General features: G+C 44.8%; 1 protein-coding gene across 1 annotated transcript in view; it reads left to right on the top strand.

Moving 5' to 3' along the window:
- NAA25 (N-alpha-acetyltransferase 25, NatB auxiliary subunit) overlaps positions 1-19,827 on the top strand; it is a 75,186-nt gene that overhangs the window by 43,667 nt on the left and 11,692 nt on the right. The window contains exons 12-20 of the mRNA XM_075534393.1: positions 3,393-3,600; positions 5,494-5,583; positions 10,544-10,724; positions 11,388-11,487; positions 16,113-16,264; positions 16,721-16,846; positions 18,616-18,859; positions 19,241-19,364; positions 19,702-19,767. Coding sequence (XP_075390508.1) covers positions 3,393-3,600; positions 5,494-5,583; positions 10,544-10,724; positions 11,388-11,487; positions 16,113-16,264; positions 16,721-16,846; positions 18,616-18,859; positions 19,241-19,364; positions 19,702-19,767 — 1,291 coding nt within the window. The remainder of the gene's footprint in view (positions 1-3,392; positions 3,601-5,493; positions 5,584-10,543; positions 10,725-11,387; positions 11,488-16,112; positions 16,265-16,720; positions 16,847-18,615; positions 18,860-19,240; positions 19,365-19,701; positions 19,768-19,827) is intronic.

Here is a 19,827-nt window from a genome sequence, read left to right on the forward strand (position 1 = left end):
GCCCTTGGAAATGAGCGGTTAGGGTGCTTTGCCTGTCAAGAGGACAGGGTGCCTGTGGTAGGGCAGAGCACCAAAGGCAAAAATAGAGACACGTTATAAGGGGACTTGGTGAATTTCATCTGCTTTACAAAGAAGCACCACTGTAGTTCGTGAAGGCTGGCAGCCTTCCAATCACAGAAACCCCTGGAGGCCCTTATGGCCTGAATGAAGCACATTGGGGCCCAGTGGGGGCGACGGGCACTTGTGTTTATTGTCCACACCCTCAGTCAGTCATGGCTCCACACTTGGGCAGTCTCAGGCTCCACATCTAGATTAGGGGTTGCCATGCCTGTCTACACTGCTTAGCACAGCACTCAGTCCCTCAGGTTCTGAAATAGTCATCGTCTACTTTGAGTTAGTAAAGGGTTAGGCTTATGTGGGGAAGGCTCAGGCCAAGCTTTAGAAGGAAGGTAAAAACGATAAACTGCAAACATCCAGAAAAAATAGGGCTCAAGGTTGAGATGGAAACTGTGAGAGAGAGAAATAGTTGTGTGACAAGAGGCAGCTTGGGTCTCGTGAGGACCCAGTACTTCCTTTACTATCTTTGAAAAACCGTCTTGTAAACCAGGGACTGGCAGGAGGTTGGCAAAGGGAATTCAGAACTGTCTCAATGAGAAAAATAGTGTTGTAACTGAATTTTCTAAGGCTACAGTGTATGACTTTCATGTGAAATGGAGGGGCTGAGGCTAGATGTTGAGCATACTGTCTGTTCAGCATGAAAGATGGGGGACAATTGATCGTATCTCATGACTCTAACCATGTTGTGAGTTGAAGCATCACATGAAGGACTTTGTTAGAGGAGTGTGTAAGGTGCCTTCAGCCGAGATTCCGTGAGGGTTTGCTTCTAGGCATCTAGCACAGCTCCATGAATGGTGCAGCCTTACTTGATTGGCATGTTTGAAAATCCTAGGCCAACCCATCTGACCCCGAATTTGCTTATTCAAAGGTACCCCTAGAAATACCGGAATGACTGCTCACGACCAGTTGTTCTGTGAGGCAGAGGGCTTAAAGTGCTTATGTAGGTCTCTTTAAGTTTTAGTTGAGGGAGAAAATTTTGCTGTCAGCCACTTTTTAATTGTGAGATGACTACAATAGCTAAAAATCCTGCTGTTCAGCAGTATGTTTGTCAGAGGATTTAAAACTGTCCAATCAAGGTGCAAGCAGAAAACTGTTGACCTTGTGAATCAGAAGGCAGAGCTTTCCAAAATGTGACTCAGCCCTAAGAGTGAGCATTGAGTCCGGTTCTCCTAAAGTGTCACACCCAGTGTGATGTTTTAATCCTGCTTGTTTTGGGGTTCTTAACTAAAGCAATACAGTGATTCTTGTTTTCAAAGGAGCTTTTGGACTAGCAGTAAAACTACACACAGTGGAAAGGCATTGCCTCTTAACAAAACCAGTTGGGGAAAAAAAATGTTTTTTTGAAAGTGGAAACTGTATTATTTTTATTAATCAAAAGAGATGTTTTAAAAAAGAACTATGTTAATATCAATTATTACAAAAAACCAAATGGAGGAAACCGTTTAATAAGGACATGGCCCTGAAGAAACTTTGGAATTTGACATCAGCAAATATAACTCCAAAAGCGAAGGTGAACAACCTGTCATGGAACTGAAGTCTTACTTTTCTAGCTCTTTCTGTGGCCAGTATATTAGCTTCTTTGATACGTTTGATGACCCGGAGCATTTTTCTACTGAATCTCCACACCTTGGGAAACGATCAGTTTTCTCAGAATCACTTCTATTGACACCATCTCTTCCAGTGGCTGCTTTTCATCCATTTTGTTTCCAGTTCCCACCACATTCTGTCCCACCTTTGATGACAAAGTTGCTCTCCGTTTTAATGATGCGTTTATCCATATTTTGACTTTCCATGTTCAATTGCTTTGCGAGCTGCCCTCAGTTCTGCTGATTTGTCTGTCTTCCAAAAAGCCTCTCACTTACACTCCATGGGTGGTTAGGTCCCAGTAGACTCTGGAGGCAGCTTGTGCACCGCGTCTCCCATTATTGCTGCAGCTACCACCAGAGTAAACGGTTGGAATGTGTTTTCTGCCCCCGCCAGAGTTCTATCCTTGTTGGTTCCTGGAACTCATGTTGGATTTTAACGCTTTCTTAGTCCCTGTCATCTTCACTTCAGCAGAAAAGTCTTTAGTAATTAACAAAAGAAGGCATAACTAGTAAGCACAACTCAGGTATAAAATGGCTTGCAAGATTAGAAAAGTCACACAGACCACTGTGCGGGCTCTTAATAGAAAGCACAGTAGCCCACGGTTGATCTTCTGCAGAGAGCAGATGCTGGGTCACTTCAGAGCGTGATCCTTCACATTCAAGTTCATCCGCTGCAGACAACGTGAAGTCACGACAGATGTGACACTGCATGATGCGTGGGATGTAGAATTTTTTCCTTTGTAGCAGAAGAACACATATGTAATGGGACTTCTAAAGGTTCTTGGGAAAATGCCATTGTCTTTTGTTTTTCTTTAACTTTTCATTATCAATTAGGTGAAGGTTTCTAGAGCAGATCATTAGTTTTACACTGGATAATTCATTTTGTTTCAACTCATCCTCTCACTGTGCCATTACGGAGTCCAATTGTGTCCTGCCACTGTCTCTGCTGCCGTCTCTGCTGCCACAGCCCTTCTGCTCAAGCGCCTCCGGGTCCAAGGGGCATGCTGCCCTTCTGCCTCACTTTATACCCAGCCGACTGGCAAAACTGAGTAGTCCCCACATTAACATTTCCCACATCCTAATTGCATAGCCCAACCCAATCATTTAGTGGGACTTACAAGGATGGTCGGAAAAGCCATACCAAGTAATTTGCACTTCATTGCAATTATGTTAATGGGGCAGAATTTATTAAACAATTCCTCAGCATTCCTGCTTTGCTAGGCCCCATTGTGTATGACTCTGAGAGAACACTTTGACCAGCTAGGTGTGACTCACTAGGACCTCACGAGGATCATGTGTGTGGCGTCGCTAATTTTGTTTCTGTTTTGCTATTTGGTAGCTAGAGCATGATAAACTAAAAGTATTTTAATTTGTATGTTTTTTTATTAATTAGATATAAGGAATAAATATGTTTTAATAGGATGAGGCTCAACCAGGAGTTGAAGAGATTATGTTTTAAGTCCACAACAGCGAAGAAACATTGATACTATTGATTAAGTAACAAACGGCAGATTCAAGTATACTCAGCAGTCATCTACTGAATAGTACAATAAACGTAATTGTACTTTGAACAGTGTAAATTTGCACCGTCAGTTGAATGAGTTTTGCATTTCTTACTATTCTGTTCCTTATGGCCACTGAGGATCGGTTGTGTCTTGAGAAGTGTGTTCCTTTGTTTTCATGTTGTAGTTCATCAACCAGTTACTCGGAGTGGTTCCTCTGTCAGCACCCACAGAGGAGAAGTTGGCACTGCCTGCTGACATCAAGGCTCTGCAGCAGCATTTGTGTGTGACTCAACTGACGAGGTTGCTTGGCTTGTACCACACTATGGACAAAAGTCAGAAATTGGATGTGGTCAGAGAATTGATGCTCCGGTACCAGCATGGACTAGAATTTGGTGAGCAATCTTTCCAAATGTGCGCCAATGCTCTGATCTGCTAACACTGATAAGTCTGTTTTTCTTTTTCTTTTTTCCTGTTAAACTTACAGATGTCATTGTGCAGTTGTCTCCAGTTTTCAGATCTTGTCATCGCCCCATTAGCAAACACTCCTGCCCCAGCCCCAGTCAGCCGCGGATGTACCTGTGTCTCTGTTCTCAGTTTGTCTGCTCTTAGCAATGTTAAATAGATGGAATCATGATTGACTGAACACCATGATTAACGTTGCTTGGTTTTGCAGTATATACATGGAATCATGTGAAAGGTAGAGATTTCCCATGATGTTATTCAGTGCCAAGAAGTGTTCAGTGCTCCACTACTAGGCAAAATGTGGGCAATTCACTCACCCAGAAGTACTTGGGAGGACAGGCCTGGGTGACCTGCTCGTGACCTCCCTACAAAGCAGTGTGCTCCATAAATGTGGAGTGCCCTGAGTTAAAGCAACTGACAACAGCCTAATGCTTGAGAATCTGCGAGGAGACTAGAATCTCACTCACTTCAAGTGAGGCCGTCTGTCAGAAAGCAACCTGCATTAATGTGCAAAACCTTTGCAGAAGGTCCCCCGCCCCTTTTATAAAGTGTTGTATTGGGAGCTAATACAGATATCATACCGTCCCATAGTTCAGTCACATCGTGCAGTATTGTACAATTGCTACCACAGTCAGTTTCAAAACATTTTCTTCCTTCTTGAACTCCTTGATATCAACTCCCCGTGAAAGCACATTTTTATAGCACACTCATGGCACCTTGTTTTAATGAGCTTGGCAAAGAGACCAGTCAAGTTGGAAGACCATCCAAGTAATAGGACGTAACACTTTTCTGAGTTTTAAATATTTTTAGTTGGCTTCCAGGTGGCCATACTCTTCTTGATTTGGTGCGCTTAACTGTTACTGCATTGGACTCAAGTGGGTAACAAGTTGAGCTACTATCTGGAAGATTGGCAGTTCAAAACTACCACCAACTACTCCCTGGAGTAAAGATGAGGCTTTCTACTCCCAGAAAGAGTTACTGTCTCAGAAACTCACAGGGGAACTTCTACTCTGTCCTGCAGAGTCCATATGAGCAGTAAATTTGAGTTTATGGTGATAATTGCTATATTTTCTCTCTATAGGTCTTACTGTTTTTAATCCATAGAAAATATATGAGGACAGTTTGTTTAGAATTGAAGACCTTCAGAGTGAGATGGCTTTTGTTACATATATATGATAGAAATATAAATAATTTCAATAGATGTCTATATTTATCTAACATAAAAAAATAAGTAAGATTTTCTCCTAAAAATTAAGGTAAACTCTAGAGGATAATATTAATTTAATTATACATGCCCTTGACTTATTTTCTTAAACTAACTCCTTCCAACTCTTCCCTTTTTTTGAACTTGTTCTGGAATGAACCTTCTGTCTCTGGCTTTTGAGCCCTTTGATTTATACCGTATGCTCCCATTCTTCAGTTATCAAAGCAGTTAGGTCCCAAAGACCAGGTCTTTATACCAAAGTTGGTGTAAAAATGAAAGATGGCTACATCATTGCATAACTGCCAGACCCCTGAGCATCGTGGCCCAGCCAAGTTGACATAGAACCTTAACCATCACAGCCAGCCTTTGCCTCACTCTGGCCTTCATGACTGCCAGACGTGCATCATCAATGTGCGAAGTAATAGTCAGCTAGCCCATTTTTGACTGCCGTCGTTACTGTGAAGCGTTGGGTAACGAGAGGGTCAGTAAGTGGGGCACTTACCCAGTTCTTATTTTCTTTTCCTCGTCTCTCTCCCACTTCTTTCTTTAAAAACTCCTTGGGAGCATTAATAGTTACCCACATTTAAAGCGCCCATATGATGTCTTTTATTCCCTGTAGGGAAGTCCTGCTTGAAAACCGAGCTACAGTTTTCAGACTACTACTGTCTCCTTGCTGTCCATGTGCTTATTGATGTATGGAGAGAAACTGGTAAGTAGCAGGAGTTTCTTTTCTTTTAACAAATCATTTTATTGGGGGCTTTTGCAACTCTTAAGACAACCTATGCATCAATTGTATCAAACATGTGTACATATGTTGCCATCAGCATTTTAAAAACATTTTCTTTCTCCTTGAGCCCTTGGTATCAGCTCCTTGTGATTCCCCTCCCTCCCCCACTCTCCACCCCTCATGAACCCTTGATGACTTATGAATTATTTTCATTTTTTACACCGTCCATTGTCGCCTTTCACCCATATTTCTGTTGTTTGTCCCCCTGGGGACCGTGGGAGTTTTATGTCAATCATTGCGATCAGTTTTCCTTTCTCCCACCTTCCCCCCAACCTTATGGTATCACCACTCCCGCTGCTGTTCCTGAGGGGTTTATCTGTCCGGGATTCCATGTGTTGAGACCTCTTATCTGGACCAGTGTGCATGCTCTGATCTAGCGAGATTTGTAAGGTAGAACTGGGTCATGATAGTGGGGTGGGGAAGCATTAAAGAACTAGAGGAATGTTGTGTGTCTCATCAGTGCTACACTGCACTCTGGCTGGCTTGTCCCTTCTTTGTGACCCTTCTGTGAGGGAATGTCCAATTGTCTACAAATTATCTACAAATTTGGGTCTTCACTCTGACCTCCCTTGTTTGCGTCAATGATTGTTTGTTTTGGGTCTTCTGATGCCTTATACTTGATCTCATTGACACCTCGTGATCACACAGGCTAGTGTGCTTCTTCCATGTGGACTTTGTTGCTTCCCTGCTGGTTGACTGCTTCTTTAACTTCAAGCCTTTGAGACCCCAGATACTGTACCTCTTAAGAGCCAGGCACCGTCAGCTTTCTTCACCATATTTGCATATGCCCCATTTTGACTTCAATGATCTTATAGGGAAGGTGAGCATCATGGAATGCCAGGTTATTAGAACAAAGTGTTCTTGCATTGAGGGAGGACTTGCGTAGAAGCCCAGTGTCTGTCTGCTACCTTAATACTTAACCTATATTAAATATATGTACATAGACCTATATCCCTAGCATTGTGTATTAATATATTTACATATATGCATGCTTATATTTATACCTCTATAAAAGTCTTTTGCCTCCTAATTCTTTCCTCTATTTCCTTTACTTTCCTCCTTTCCCACTACCATGTTTGACCTTCATTTGACCCAGTAATTCCTCTCTGATACATTGCACTTGATCAACCCCAACCAGACATCCTACACCCTCTTCGCCATCGATTTTAGATCTCTTGTTGTGCCCTTGCCCCTGGGTTTGTTGGTTCCCCCTGTCTTCCCCTCACCTCTTCTCCCATATCCCCCCAGAAACATTGGTCCCACTCTTTTCTCTTTGGGATTGTAAATAATCCTGCCTGTCTTACATAGATAGATATAAGGGTGGGGTAAGGGGGGTGGGAAACAGCCTATAAATAGTTCCAGGTATGTCTGCTGACCCTTAGGATCTGCCCCCGAGTCAGAAGTCTGTGTTTGGTTTTCCTCAGAGATTTTGCCACGTCTCTGCTCTTGCTTCTCTTTTACACTCCCTCCATGTTTCACCCCGACATGGGAGGGAGGACATTAGTTTCAGTTTAACTTTACTCTTTGTTTTGATTGATTTTTAAGTTGCATTTACCCTTCAGTTCTGATATCGGAGTATTTGATTTATGCTTCTCGTGTTTTTTTCCCTCTCATTCTTTAGAGTATCTCTAGAACAGTAGTTCTCAACCTGAGGGTTGCAACCCCTTTGGGGGTCGAACAGCCCTTTCTCAGGGGTCGCCTGATTCATAACAGTAACAACATTACAGTGATGAAGTAGCAATGAAAATAATTTTATGGTTGAGGGGGTCAGCACAGCTTGAGGACCTGTATGAAAGGGCCATGGTGGCATTAGGAAGGTGGAAAACACTGCTCTAGAAGAATTCAAATCTCTAATTTTTGATCCCCTCTCTAGTCAAAGTAATCTTAAACTGATGCCATCTGTTCTGTTTTTAAGCACTGCTGCGCAAAGTGCATTCCCAAGCTGCAGTACTGACCTACAGTGCAGCAAGTTCAAACACGGCCTGTTACCATAGTCACGCTTCTGGAAATGGGCGTCCAGGAAAGTTCATTCGCTTGTTCAAGAAGACAGACATGCATGGGGGGAAAGTGTAGGCATACATGCTGGGCTGTCGAGGAAGGACGTGTCAGCAAATGGAGTTGGGCTTGTCTTTTCTCGGGTTCCAGTCCCAGCGATTTCCTCTCGTTAGCAGCCTTTAGGGGAAGAAAGACGCTTTCGCTGTGTGTTGTATCTTACTCACCAGAAGGACGTCCTTAAGAAAGACGAGGGCAAGAGTGTTGCCCTGGGCATCCCTCACGGAGGGAGCCCTCAGTTTTGCCCTGTTTTTCTGAGGGTGGTTTAGTCTCGCTTATAACCCGCATTCCCCTTACTTCTCCGGTTTTCGTATCCTGGAGCCTGGAGTCCTCCTTTTTGCCACTGTCACTGCACATCATGTTGCCTCTGTTTGAAATAACTTTCCAACCCACTTACTTCGCTCATTTATACTTTACTACAATCTCATAACCTGTCTTGATTTTACCCTGTCCTCTCTAATTAGGAAGTTTTTGGTGTTTTTTTTTTACATTTTATTAGGGGCTCACACAACTCTTATCACAATCCATACATATACATACATCAATTGTATAAAGCACATCTGTACATTCTTTGCCTTCATCATTTTCAAAGCATTTGCTCTCCACTTTAAGCCCTTTGCATCAGGTTCTCTTTTTTTTCCCCTCCCTCCCTGCTCCCCCCTCCCTCATGAGCCCTTGATAATTTATAGATTGTTATTTTGTCATATCTTGCCCCATCCGGAGTCTCCCTTCACCCCCTTCTCTGCTGTCCATCTCCCAGGGAGGAGGTAACATGTGGATCTTTGTAATTAGTTCCCCCTTTCCAACCCTCTACTCTCCCAGCATTGCCCCTCACACCCCTGGTCCTGAAGGTATCGTCCACCCTGGATTCCCTGTGCCTCCAGCTCCTATATGCACCAGTGTACAACCTCTACCCTATCCAGTCTTGCAGGGTAGAATTCGGATCATGGTAGTTGGGGGGCCTAATTAGGAAGGTTTGCCCTTCAGAACCTCCATCGACATACCCATATGGTAGTGCCTGTGACACTGCGGTGCTGGGGGGCGGGGTGAAGTCCTTCTAATCTGCCTCCCCCACTTAGCCACTGACTGCAGTGCTGACTCCCTTGCCTGCGAGTCCCTAGCATCATTCTCTCTGAGTGGCCACGCCTGCTTTGTTTCTTCTTTTCTGAGCAAGTAGTAACAAGGAACATATATTGATGGTCAAGGACTTGAAAGCCCTTTACAGAAGTAACTAATTTCAACCTCCTAGCCATATTGTCTTTGTCACACCTTTACAGATGAGGGAGATAGCGAGAAGGTGAGGAAGTTAGGTAAATTGCATTGGCAATCATCTGCAAAGTGAGTTTGCAGTTTGCATAACGGACAGAAGGTTTCTTTCTGGTGGTCAGCAAAAGGGATGCTGAGTAAGATAGTCTATGCACAAAGTTATTGTTAGGAGGAGCAAGCAGAAACGGGAATCTGTAGGACATTGATGAGGGTGTCAAAATAGAATGATTTGAATGTGAAAGGACCAAGAAGACACCTTTGGGAAGTTGATGATATTCTCAAATATTTTTGCAAAAAAATGCATTTTTAAGTATTTACATATGTTTTTTGTGGTAAAGACCTGTATATAATACATCATTTGCCTTGCCAACATTCTTCACGTCCGCCAGTCAGTGGCATCAGTTGTATTTCTCTTGTTCAGCTGTTGCCATTGTTCATTTCTAAATTTCCATCGCCCGTATCAGAAGCTCGGTGTTCTGTGCAGTCCGTCTCCCTCTCTCCCTTCATCCCACTGGTAAGCCTTGGCATCTCCAGGGAGTTCATACCTGGGACCCTTGCACAGCTGCCCTTCTCTAACAGACCTGTTTCAGTCAGCGTGTTTGTTGTGGCTTGCATCGGGCTCCGTTTCTTTCTGTGTGTCACATGTTAGTCACCTGTTGATGGACATTTAAGCTTATCTACGTTTTGGCTGCCGGGAGCATTGCTGTACGAATTTGCATTCCTGCTTTCAGTTGGGAAACGTGATTATGCTGGGGAGGGAAGAGAATGGTGTCTCACACGACCTCACCAGCCTTTGGTAACACATTTGATGTCGTGAAGAATTTTCAGGCTTGTAATTAAAAACTTAAAAAACTAAATAAAAATCTCGGTAGTCTTTGCCTCAGTAGTTCAGAATGAGGTACAAATTAAGCCAGTCTTTTGAGGTTTACTTTGAAAAAATTGGTTTCCATTTTAAAGAAGTTCTTTGTTTCAAATTTGTTATCCCGTTTACAATTATCTTTGAATAACGAGGATCTTCTTTCAATTATCCATGATTGTCAGTCTCCAGTCTATTAAACTCTGAGCTCCTGAGACCAGGTACCAGTGTATCCCTGATGTCCCAGGGCCCCAGGAAGTGAGTGTGGAACCAAATAAAGTGATGCTTATGAAGACCAGGTCGCTGAAGGGAAACATTTTTAAGTGAAAAACAAGATAGCGAATTGTGTATGTGCTGCGGCACTGATTTGAAAGAGTAATTACAGGTCAAAGGACGTCTGGGGACCTTCAGAAATCTGTGGGAAAATGAAATGAGAAGACAATGGAATTTTTCTGTGACCTTTTGGAAGTCCCATCTTACAGCCACGTAATGCAGTTTGAGAGGATTTGAGTAGCCTAGTTAGGAAAATCCCCCAATTTAGTTCTAGCTGTGTCCCTGACAATCTGCTCTCTCCCAGCTAACCTGGTTCTAGTGAGGGGAGGTGGTGACGGCAGTCAGCTTGCCGTCGTGATGCGAACATGGGAAAAGAGCTTCCTGTCCATCTTGTGGTTGGACTGTGTGAATGATGCTGTGATCTTGTGGTTCTAGGTGACGAGACCGCCGCATGGCAGGCCCTGGCGCTGTTGGAAGAAGGACTAACCCACAGCCCTTCCAACGCTCAGTTCAAACTGCTGCTTGTTCGCCTCTATTGCGTGCTGGGTGCCTTTGAACCCGTGGTGGACCTCTACTCCAGCCTCGATGCTAAGCACGTACAGCACGACACCATTGGGTTGGTAGCTCACACTGGATCCCGAGCAGCTGGCTGCACCACAGGAGGGTCCTCGTGCAGGGGCCCAGCACTGCCACTGTTGCCAGGACGACCCTTTTTAGACGAAACAATCACCGATTTCGACCCATCGCCAATCAGACAGTCAACAAGATGGCCGTGTTTTTGTTTTCTTCTTAAAAAAACAAACAAGCTGGCATTTAAAATTTTCACAATTTAGACATGGTAAACAAAGGTGCCCCCAGCAACAGGAAACAGCTTGATCCTTTAAGGCCTTGGTGATCTTTACTCCTTCCTTGTGGTTGAGGTTGACACACTTACTTTATGTGAGTGCCCTCACCGATGCCTCTGAGTCTCTGTTCTCATGGCTGTTTGTGGTGAGTTAAGGGCGTCCTGTGTATCCCGAGCGGCGCTCTCTCCAGGAGACTGCATCACGTCCCCCTAAACCTCGCGCTCCACCAGCCGTCAGCGTGTAAGGACGCGGCACGGGGCTTCACCTCTCCCACGAAGCGAGGCCTGCTCGCCTGTATAAAAATTGAATTTAATTATGTGGTTCAGATAGTGGCTGCCTATCTTCAGTTTTCCTTGCCGTAATGATTTGAAGTATTGTCATTGCTACTCAAATTGGATACGCGTAACCTTTTTCTCTTTTCCCTTTCCAACTAGTTATCTTTTGACCCGATATGCCGGATCCTTAGGTCAGTACGCTGCTGCATCCCAATCCTGTAACTTCGCACTCAGGTTTTTCCACTCTAACCAGAAAGATGTAAGTGACTTTCTTCTCTGTCTCTTTCTGAAACACGGCCTCGCCTGCCGAGGGCACGGCAGTCAGAGTGTAGATGACCTCCTGTCATAGTGCACCGATGCGGTCACTGTACTCAGTCTGCAGTGCATAGCGCGGGGTGGTGTTTGTTGTGTCACAATCACTGTGCTTCATGTTGAGTCGTGAAACGTTGCGTATCATTTCACAACGATAAGGACATGGATGTGCTGTGAGGGGGCCTGGCTGGTGGCAAGGTGAGTGGACAGCTTTGGAGAGCTGCATCTAAACTGAGTATTAACAGAGTAGCAAGCGTGATGCCCGTGAAATTCATCCTCAGAATGCCATCCATGTAAGACGCTGCTGTAGCAGCTGCCCTGTTTGCTCTGGTTTATTTCCGAAATTTGTAGCCACTCTTTGCCAGCGAGTGTACTTATTTATTTTTAGTATCAGAAAATTGAACAGTTGAAAAGGCATGTCAAGATAGTCTGGTAATTAGAAACAGTCTATTTTCAAAAGTAAAATAGATAGAGAGAACTTGTATGTGCCAAAATGAAAGGATGGGATTTGCGCCATATTTTTTTTCTCATATTTTTCATTGTAAGCATATTTGAACTCTGTTTGTCAGCCAAACACAGGCTTTTGTGGTGTAGGCTGTTTAGTGTTTACCAAGTATGTTAACCACCCAGTGGCTCATGTTTGTTGAAGAGAAAGAATCTCTCCAGGTTGGCCAGTCTGCCAGTTGTATTTTCATAGCCTCCTGAGACTCATCCCCTGGAATTTGGACCATGTCACCCACAGCTTTCCATTCTCCTGGTCTACCTAAGGAACTGGGCAGTGAACTTGATTTCTGAGATTCTTCTCGGCACTCGTGAGAATTGAAAAGTAAAACAGACACATAAAAACGCTTTTGTAACTATCGCACCTATGGCAATCTGTCTTCCAACTAATATTTTGTATAGACTATTAAGTAGAGGCAGGGCAGAAGCATTTCAAAACAGTGGATGTTCTGGACTTACTGGTCTCTGCTCATGATAACTAAGATCTGACAAGCCTCGGGACATGGTCCGAGGGCCAGAGTGTCTCTTGTGCCGCCCAGAAATTGGCATTCGCTGAAGGATTCCTTTGTGTCTCTTCTCCTGGTCTGGAAGTAAGGGCAGTGGTTCTTAGCTTCTGGGCGCGTGACCCAGAAAGTGCTGGCCTGGCGTGGAGGTCGCGGGGGTCATGAGCAGACACGGGCAGTTTGATTACACACCAGAATGCTTTCACTGTGTGTTCTGACATCGGTGCCTGCCCTCGTCCATTGTCTTACGGGAGGATTTATTTTCATTGACTAAAAGGAAGTCGAAAGAGAAAAGCGCCCTCAAACCCTCTGGCTCTTGTTTCTGCTGTAAGACATGCTCTGAAGGAGCATTGCTTTAAAGTCTTGCTTCACTTAGTTAGCTTTGAGGTCGTGGGGGTTCAATACGGGATTAATTCATCCATGTTGACTGGTATGACTCCAGTTTTCATTTATCCAGTGTCCTAGAAGAATGATATTGTTATGGGAGACTTGAACCCCCAGAAGGGATTTGAGGGGGCATGTCGTCTTCAATTGCTTTCTTTATTTTGATAGTGGTTGTGTGTGGCAGGAGTGACTAATCCCCCCCCAACCCCCCCGGAATGCTTGTATGTGATGTTGAACTTGATAACATGCAAGCATTTTATTGGTCTGGGACTAGGATTCTGCTTCAAATTATTTTTTATTACTACTAGCTAAGAAGCTAGAAAGAAAACTCACTGTCATTGAATCCATTCGGGCTCATAGATGCCTTATAGGAAAGAGTAGAACTGCCCTACAGAGTCTGCTAGGCTCTCAGTCTTTCTGGGAGCAAACAGCCCCTGCTGTCTTCTGAGGAGCAGCTGGTGGGTTTGAACGGCTGAGCCTGTGGTTCGCAGCCCAACATGGCATCCTTTCAGAGTGGACTATTGGATGATCTTGGAGGGAAACATGCCCTGTGGGCGTTGTTCCACAGCAGGCAAGTGTGGACTGTTTGCTCAAGGAACTGTGCCTGAGACCCGGTATGAGTGTAGTGTGGTGCTGGGCACTTTAAATTTTCTGCTCCACCCTGGGAGAAATTACCTCTCTGAACAGCCAGCACATTTTATGCTTGGTCGTTTGGGGACCCTCAGATGCTTTGTCATGGGGTGACTGACTGATGTATTTCATTTCCAGGTAGTTCTTTCAAAGAACACGTTTAGCTCTTGCTCGAGGAGGTCGGTCTGGCCTTCTCTTCTGTGTGAGATGGAAAGCTCTGTCTGGAAGGTCTCACAGGGCTCCCTCTCTGCGCAGGCCGTTGTCTCTGGCCACGGTGAGAGGAGGATCAGAGCTAGATTTCCCTGACTCTAAACGCTTTTGGAGAGGGCTTTAAAACGTTCCTGGAACATTGAATTAAAAGATAATGAGCCTTTCCCATAACCTTTGGGGAAGTTTCCCCTGTCTTTGAAAGCCTATTTCAGGTCGCCATATTAATCATGCTTTAGGGGTTTGATGTCCATGTGTTCTGCTGATTTTAACAGTGATCAGGGTTCATTTCAGGGATCCCCACGGGACCTAAATCGCCTCGCTGGTGCATACAGGAGTAGAAAATAGGTACAGGAGAAGCATACTCTGAGAGTCAGAAGTCTTACAGTGCTGGGGCTTCCCGGTGTGGCCTGTGGTTTCCTCTGGGGCTGTCGCATGTGGGAGTTCAGACGTGCACGGCCCTGGTCCTCTAACGGCAGCATGGAAGGAGGACTGCGCTACGAAGGCAAGCTGGAGAGCGAGAGAGGGCTACCTTCTTAGTGTGTTCAAGGACTAACGTGCCCTTTCCCTCTTCCAAGCGGTTGCCTTTTTTTCCTAACATGGTTCCTGGGCCACTAAGAAATGGAGACTGCCTCTGTACTTGGGACGGCTTGGTTCTCTCCCTGAATCCTAGCACATTTTGGAGCTATAATTTATGAATTTGACTGGGACCGTGCAAGTCACTTATTCATCCTGATTAATCGCTGAATTGCATGTCCCCAGGCAGCTGGTTTTTCAAGCTGCAAGTTCCCATTGCCAGGACGGATGGTAAACCTGACTAAGTTTTCTAAGCCATGGGGCCCCAGGATAGGCATCTGTGTTTGACATATCCTGGCCTCCCCTCCACGGGGCGGACCACTGTCTTTTAATCAAGCTAGAAGATACACGGGCTTTTTCAGATAGGCCTTCTGTAAGCCTGCAGGATCACAAGTAATCTTTTTTAATTTTCTTGTGTCCGTCCGTCTTTAATTTCTCCAGATACTGCAGGCAAACAGCTCGCCGAGGTGTCCCATGGGGGTTTAAAAGCCGCATCGAATGCAGTTGAATTAGCGCCCGTGGCGCAGTCCCGCGGCCTGAAATGAACCCTGCGAGGCTGTATATCAGAGGGTATGTTGTTGACTACTAGCCTATTTTCCTACTACGCAAATGAATCCGACATAATCGAGGTGGGGGCCGAACTGACTGACCAAGGCTCTGTAAGAGGACTGGCTTCTCTATAGAGGATCCTTGTTTGGGGTAGGCTTCAGCTTTGAGTTTAAACTCTTAACTTAGTGTCTTCTGATCCCGGTGGCGCAGGGCCCATGTTCTTCCTGGAGCTTTCGGTCTGCGGTGTCAGTGTTTCTGTTGAGACTTCTTTATCTTGCCCGTCCTGACCATGCCGTCTTTGCCATGCCCCTTCCTCTAAACCGCGCGTGCGCACGGCGGGTGCACTTACATTCGCATGTAGGAGTTCCCGGCAGAGGTACTAAGTAGATTGGATGGCAAGAAACCTGGTTCTTGAAGTCTTTTTGTTCACAAAATGGTTTTCGTAGGTCTTTGGCTTGGTGTCTCACCTCTCTCCTCTGCCGTACACCGTACTACACTTAGCCCCGTGCTGATGAGACGTACTCAGAAATAATGAGAAGCATGGAGCCGCTGCTCATTTTCTGGCCGAGAGTGATTTCTGTTGTGGGTGGTAGTGGGGTAAAGGTTACATTATCTTGGCTTTTGTTTCGTTTGTTTTTTTAAATCCTTTTATTGGGGACTCGTACAGCTCTTAGCACCATCCATCCATCCATCCATCCTGTCAAGCACCTTTGTACCTTTGTTGCCATCATCATTCTCAAAACATTTGCTTTCTCCTTGAGCCCTTGGTAGCAGCTCGTTCCCCCCTACCCCCCAACCCAGATCTTGGTGTGTTCAGAGCCCTTTATTCGTCACAGTGTGTCGTAGGTGCAGAAAAACATGGAGTGACATCCCTTCCATCATGCTGGCACTAAATATATCTGGCCCGTTGTGGCATCAGACCCCCAGTCTTGTGGCATCGAAAGATGACTGCCAAGAGAAGGTCTAGGCAGTGATGGCAGCCCTGAACCAGCAATGTTCTTCGCTATCAGCAGACAAGGGCATCAGGCTTGGGCAGGAAGCAAGAAAGTTGTAACATTTTAAAAGGCCGATTCTACGCGGTGACCTTTAATGATGAAGTTCCACATCTTTTACTTAAGCTTAATGGTTGTTTTTGTTGGTGTTGTTTGTCTTGGCTCGCAAGGCTTGGTTTCATTGCTGACTGGTGAAAAAACTCACGCCAAGGTGATGTCTTTCTTCCCAGACCTCAGAATATATCATTCAAGCTTACAAATATGGTGCATTTGAGAAGATCCCAGAGTTTATCGCTTTTAGGAACAGGCTGAATAATTCTCTTCACTTCGCACAAGTCCGAATCGAACGGATGCTGTTAGACCTCCTACTAGAAGCTAATATGTAAGTATTGCAGACGCGCTGGGAAGGAAGAAGGGGCTAGAGCAGGTGCTGAGAGCCATCCACAGGCCCATGAGCGTCCTTGGCAAGACAGGGGGAAGAAGGAGGTGACTTGGGAGAAGAGCCTGGCATTTGAGGAATGACCCAGTGCTGCGAGAACGGTGTTAGGTTGTCTACGGAGCCACCCAGGCCTTCATCCACGTTGAGTTCACAGGGCGCCTGTCCTGTGCAAGACCTGGGCTTCAGGAATTGATGCTGCACTACTCTATTCTGTCAGGCCACGGGAGCCTGTGTAGCACTGAGTAGCCTGTCAGCATCACCGTGGTTGGTTCTAGCTCACCTCACATGCCACTTTAGCTCTGATTAATAGCAAGCCCTTCCTTCCCTTTTCTAGTATAACAGCTCGACTGCTATGTTTTCCCATTCAGATAATTAAGAAATAAATTTTCCACATCACAGATCAACCAGCTTAGCAGAAAGTATAAAGGCAATGAATCTTAGACCAGAAGAAGATGACATTCCCTGGGAAAACTTGCGAGACAACAGAGACTTAAACGTTTTCTTCAGCTGGGATCCAAAAGACAGGTAAGTAGAATTTAACCCCATACACCACCATCCCTTTTTTTTCTTTTTAAGTTCATGGAAAAATTCCACTATCTTTTAGTTTAATTTTTCCACAAACTTTTTGAAACCCCCCTTTTATAGAAAATATTTTAAGTGGATGAGGGAGTCATTTTAGCCTGTATTAAATCTAGGAACTTAATGATTTAACTTCTGTAACTATTTTCCTTCTGTCGCACAGAAATAATAAATTGCTAAGTTAAGAAAGAATGTGTTATATTGGTAAACACTTATTTATATACCTTATATACCTTACCATAAACTGACCAGAATAACAGCCAAGGAACCTAATTTTACCACAAAAACTGCATTAAAAGTGTGCTGGAAAACTTGAGTCTATATATGGTATATTGATACGCTTAATGCATATTAAAAAAAACCCGCCATTGAGTTGCTTTCAACGTTTAGTGACCCGACCTAGGATGTCTGAGATAGTACATCTTTACGGGAACAGCCAACCGCATCTTTATCTGTGGGACAACTAGCTACTGGGCTGTCGAACCACACCACCACCCATACCATATATGAAGAACTCTTAAGAAGCCAAGAAGCCACTCTCCCTCAATAAAATTGGGCTAAAAGTGCTTAACAGGAAGTTCAGAGACATGTACTTTACAGTGGAGTTCTTGCTCTTTAAAAATAAATAAAACGAGCCTCTTGGACAGAGACAGAGAAGTCTAGTAGCTGTAGGCAGCAGCGTTGTGGGGAAAGTGATCGTTGTACATTTATGTGGGAGTAAAACTCTACCATCTAATCTCTTTACTAGGAATGGTGGTGATGAGTCTCTAGACTGAAAGTACGTCCCATTCCCTCACTAGGTCCTCTTCTAGCGACCAAGCTCAGCACAGGATGTACTTGTGAACGTGCTATGTGGTGGGGTCCCCGGCATTCATGGTGGCTCGCTCGAGGGGCCCACAGTTGCGTTCATGGTAGAGTTGCATACAGTGTGAAGTCAGGACGGGATCAGCAAGGGAAAGAGCAACAGTGTTGGGAAAATTCCATCTCAGATTTTCAGCTCTCCCTGCTGAGGGGCCGCATGGACCGGGCCCCTTTCTCCAGCCCTGAAAAAATGCCATATTTCTGCCACAGGGGGGCATATTGGAGTCTCAGTGCCCAAGATTTTTACTGACTGCTTATGTGGGCTTCTTCTGTCTCTTCCCAAAAGGAGAGCAGATGTCCCACCTTGAGCATACCCAAATAATGCAGGCATAGCGAGTTACTCTCATCAGTTAGTGAACTGCTGGACTGCCCTGGGCCATTCCTGTAGGCAGACAAGATAATTGTGTCAGACAGACCTGCTGTGGTTTCACTTCTCTTTGCACACGGCCTTAAAAAGGAGCCGTGTGCAAAGTACTGTGACTATTGGGAACCCCTTTTGTTTATCTTAGTTATTAAATAGGTTCTGTAAGTAATTATCTTTAGTGGTTCTTGAATTACTTAGTTTATTTCTGTTACATCCTTGTTGTAAAAGGCTGAGAAGTTCTTATTCCTGTGGGTGTTCGGGTTACCTGGTTACTTCTTGCCTTGGATTTTCACTTTTCTGTCATTTGGCCTTTTTGCATCATGTGTTACTTTGATCATCAGAGAACTGCTTCATTTAAGGTTAAAGTGAAGCATTTTAGGAACAGCAAAACAGCCAGCCAGCCAGCCAGTAAGTGAAAGCTGGGGCCTCACAGAAGCACTTGAAGGGGCAGAGTGAATAAAATGCGTGCTTTGGTGTGTGTCTGTCCCAGGGATGTTTCTGAAGAACATAAGGGACTTTCCTTGGAGGAGGAGACTGTGTGGCTAAGAATCCGCTCCTTAACATTGAGGCTGATTAGTGGACTGCCCAGCCTGAACCACCCCATCGAGCCAAAGAACTCGGAGAAGAGCACCGAGAACGGCATATCTTCCCGGATTGACATTCTGCGTTTGCTCCTTCAGCAGCTGGAGGGGGCCCTGGATTCAGGAAAGCGATTCACTGAGAAGCAAATTCAGGTATGATAAGTGTTCGCCACTAAAGCTGCGATCGTTGCAGTTATGCCGTGACACGTTTGAAGTAGGTAAACAGTAAAGGGGGCTACTGGGGCGGTTTTATGGCATCTGTAGGAGAGGGGTATAGATTCAGAGGGACTTAGAGAGGCCTTTATTGATCAAAAAGAAAAGAAATGTTTAGCGATGGCAAATTTTCAGTAGCTATTAACAAATTAAAACGGCGTTCCTGTTTTTGCCAAAATGATTTCGTTACTACTTTGCTGATCCTCAAGGGTTCGTCAATGACCGTTTAAGGCAGGTTTTTATGGAAGAGTTAGGTGCCTTGTTGTCTCTGTCTAATTCTGGCCATATTTAAGAGACGTCGCTTTCCCCTGTCTTCTGCAGTACCCTTTCCTTGGCCCTGTGCCTAGCAGAATGGCTGGATTCTTTAGTTCTGGCTGTTCCCAGTGCCAGACCAGCTCTTTTCACCTTGTTAGTGCTGTTTACGACCTGGATACCAATGGCTTAGGTAAGTGTACTACACTTGCATTTGTGTGGGCTGAGTTTCTGTCATTGAAAGCAGGGTACATGCCATCAAATATGTATCATGTAACATCTGGGAAGATTACTGGTGTGGTGGGGGTAGTGGAGGAAGCTGTTCTGGAAGTGTTTATTTGCCCCTTCTCTTCATCTCTCGCTGTTTCTCATCTGTGTCTTAGTAGTGGAATTTAGATAGCTGTAGATCTTAAGTAAGTGGTTGTCCTAGCCCATAATTTGTTTGCAGGTATTGATTGTGTATCTTTGTCCTGCCCCCCCACCCCACAAAATATGATGGAAAGATTTCATCTTCTCTTTTTCAATTTTAGAGGATACAACAGAGCTCCAAGAGCGGATAGAGAATAGCCTTCAATCTTTACTAGAACAATTAAAAGGTAAATGTTGGGGGCGGGGATATGTCTGTGTGTGTGTGTAATAAATAAATAAAAGGTAAA

Source organism: Tenrec ecaudatus, chromosome 16, assembly GCF_050624435.1.
Source record: "Tenrec ecaudatus isolate mTenEca1 chromosome 16, mTenEca1.hap1, whole genome shotgun sequence".
NCBI classification, from domain to species: domain Eukaryota; kingdom Metazoa; phylum Chordata; class Mammalia; order Afrosoricida; family Tenrecidae; genus Tenrec; species Tenrec ecaudatus.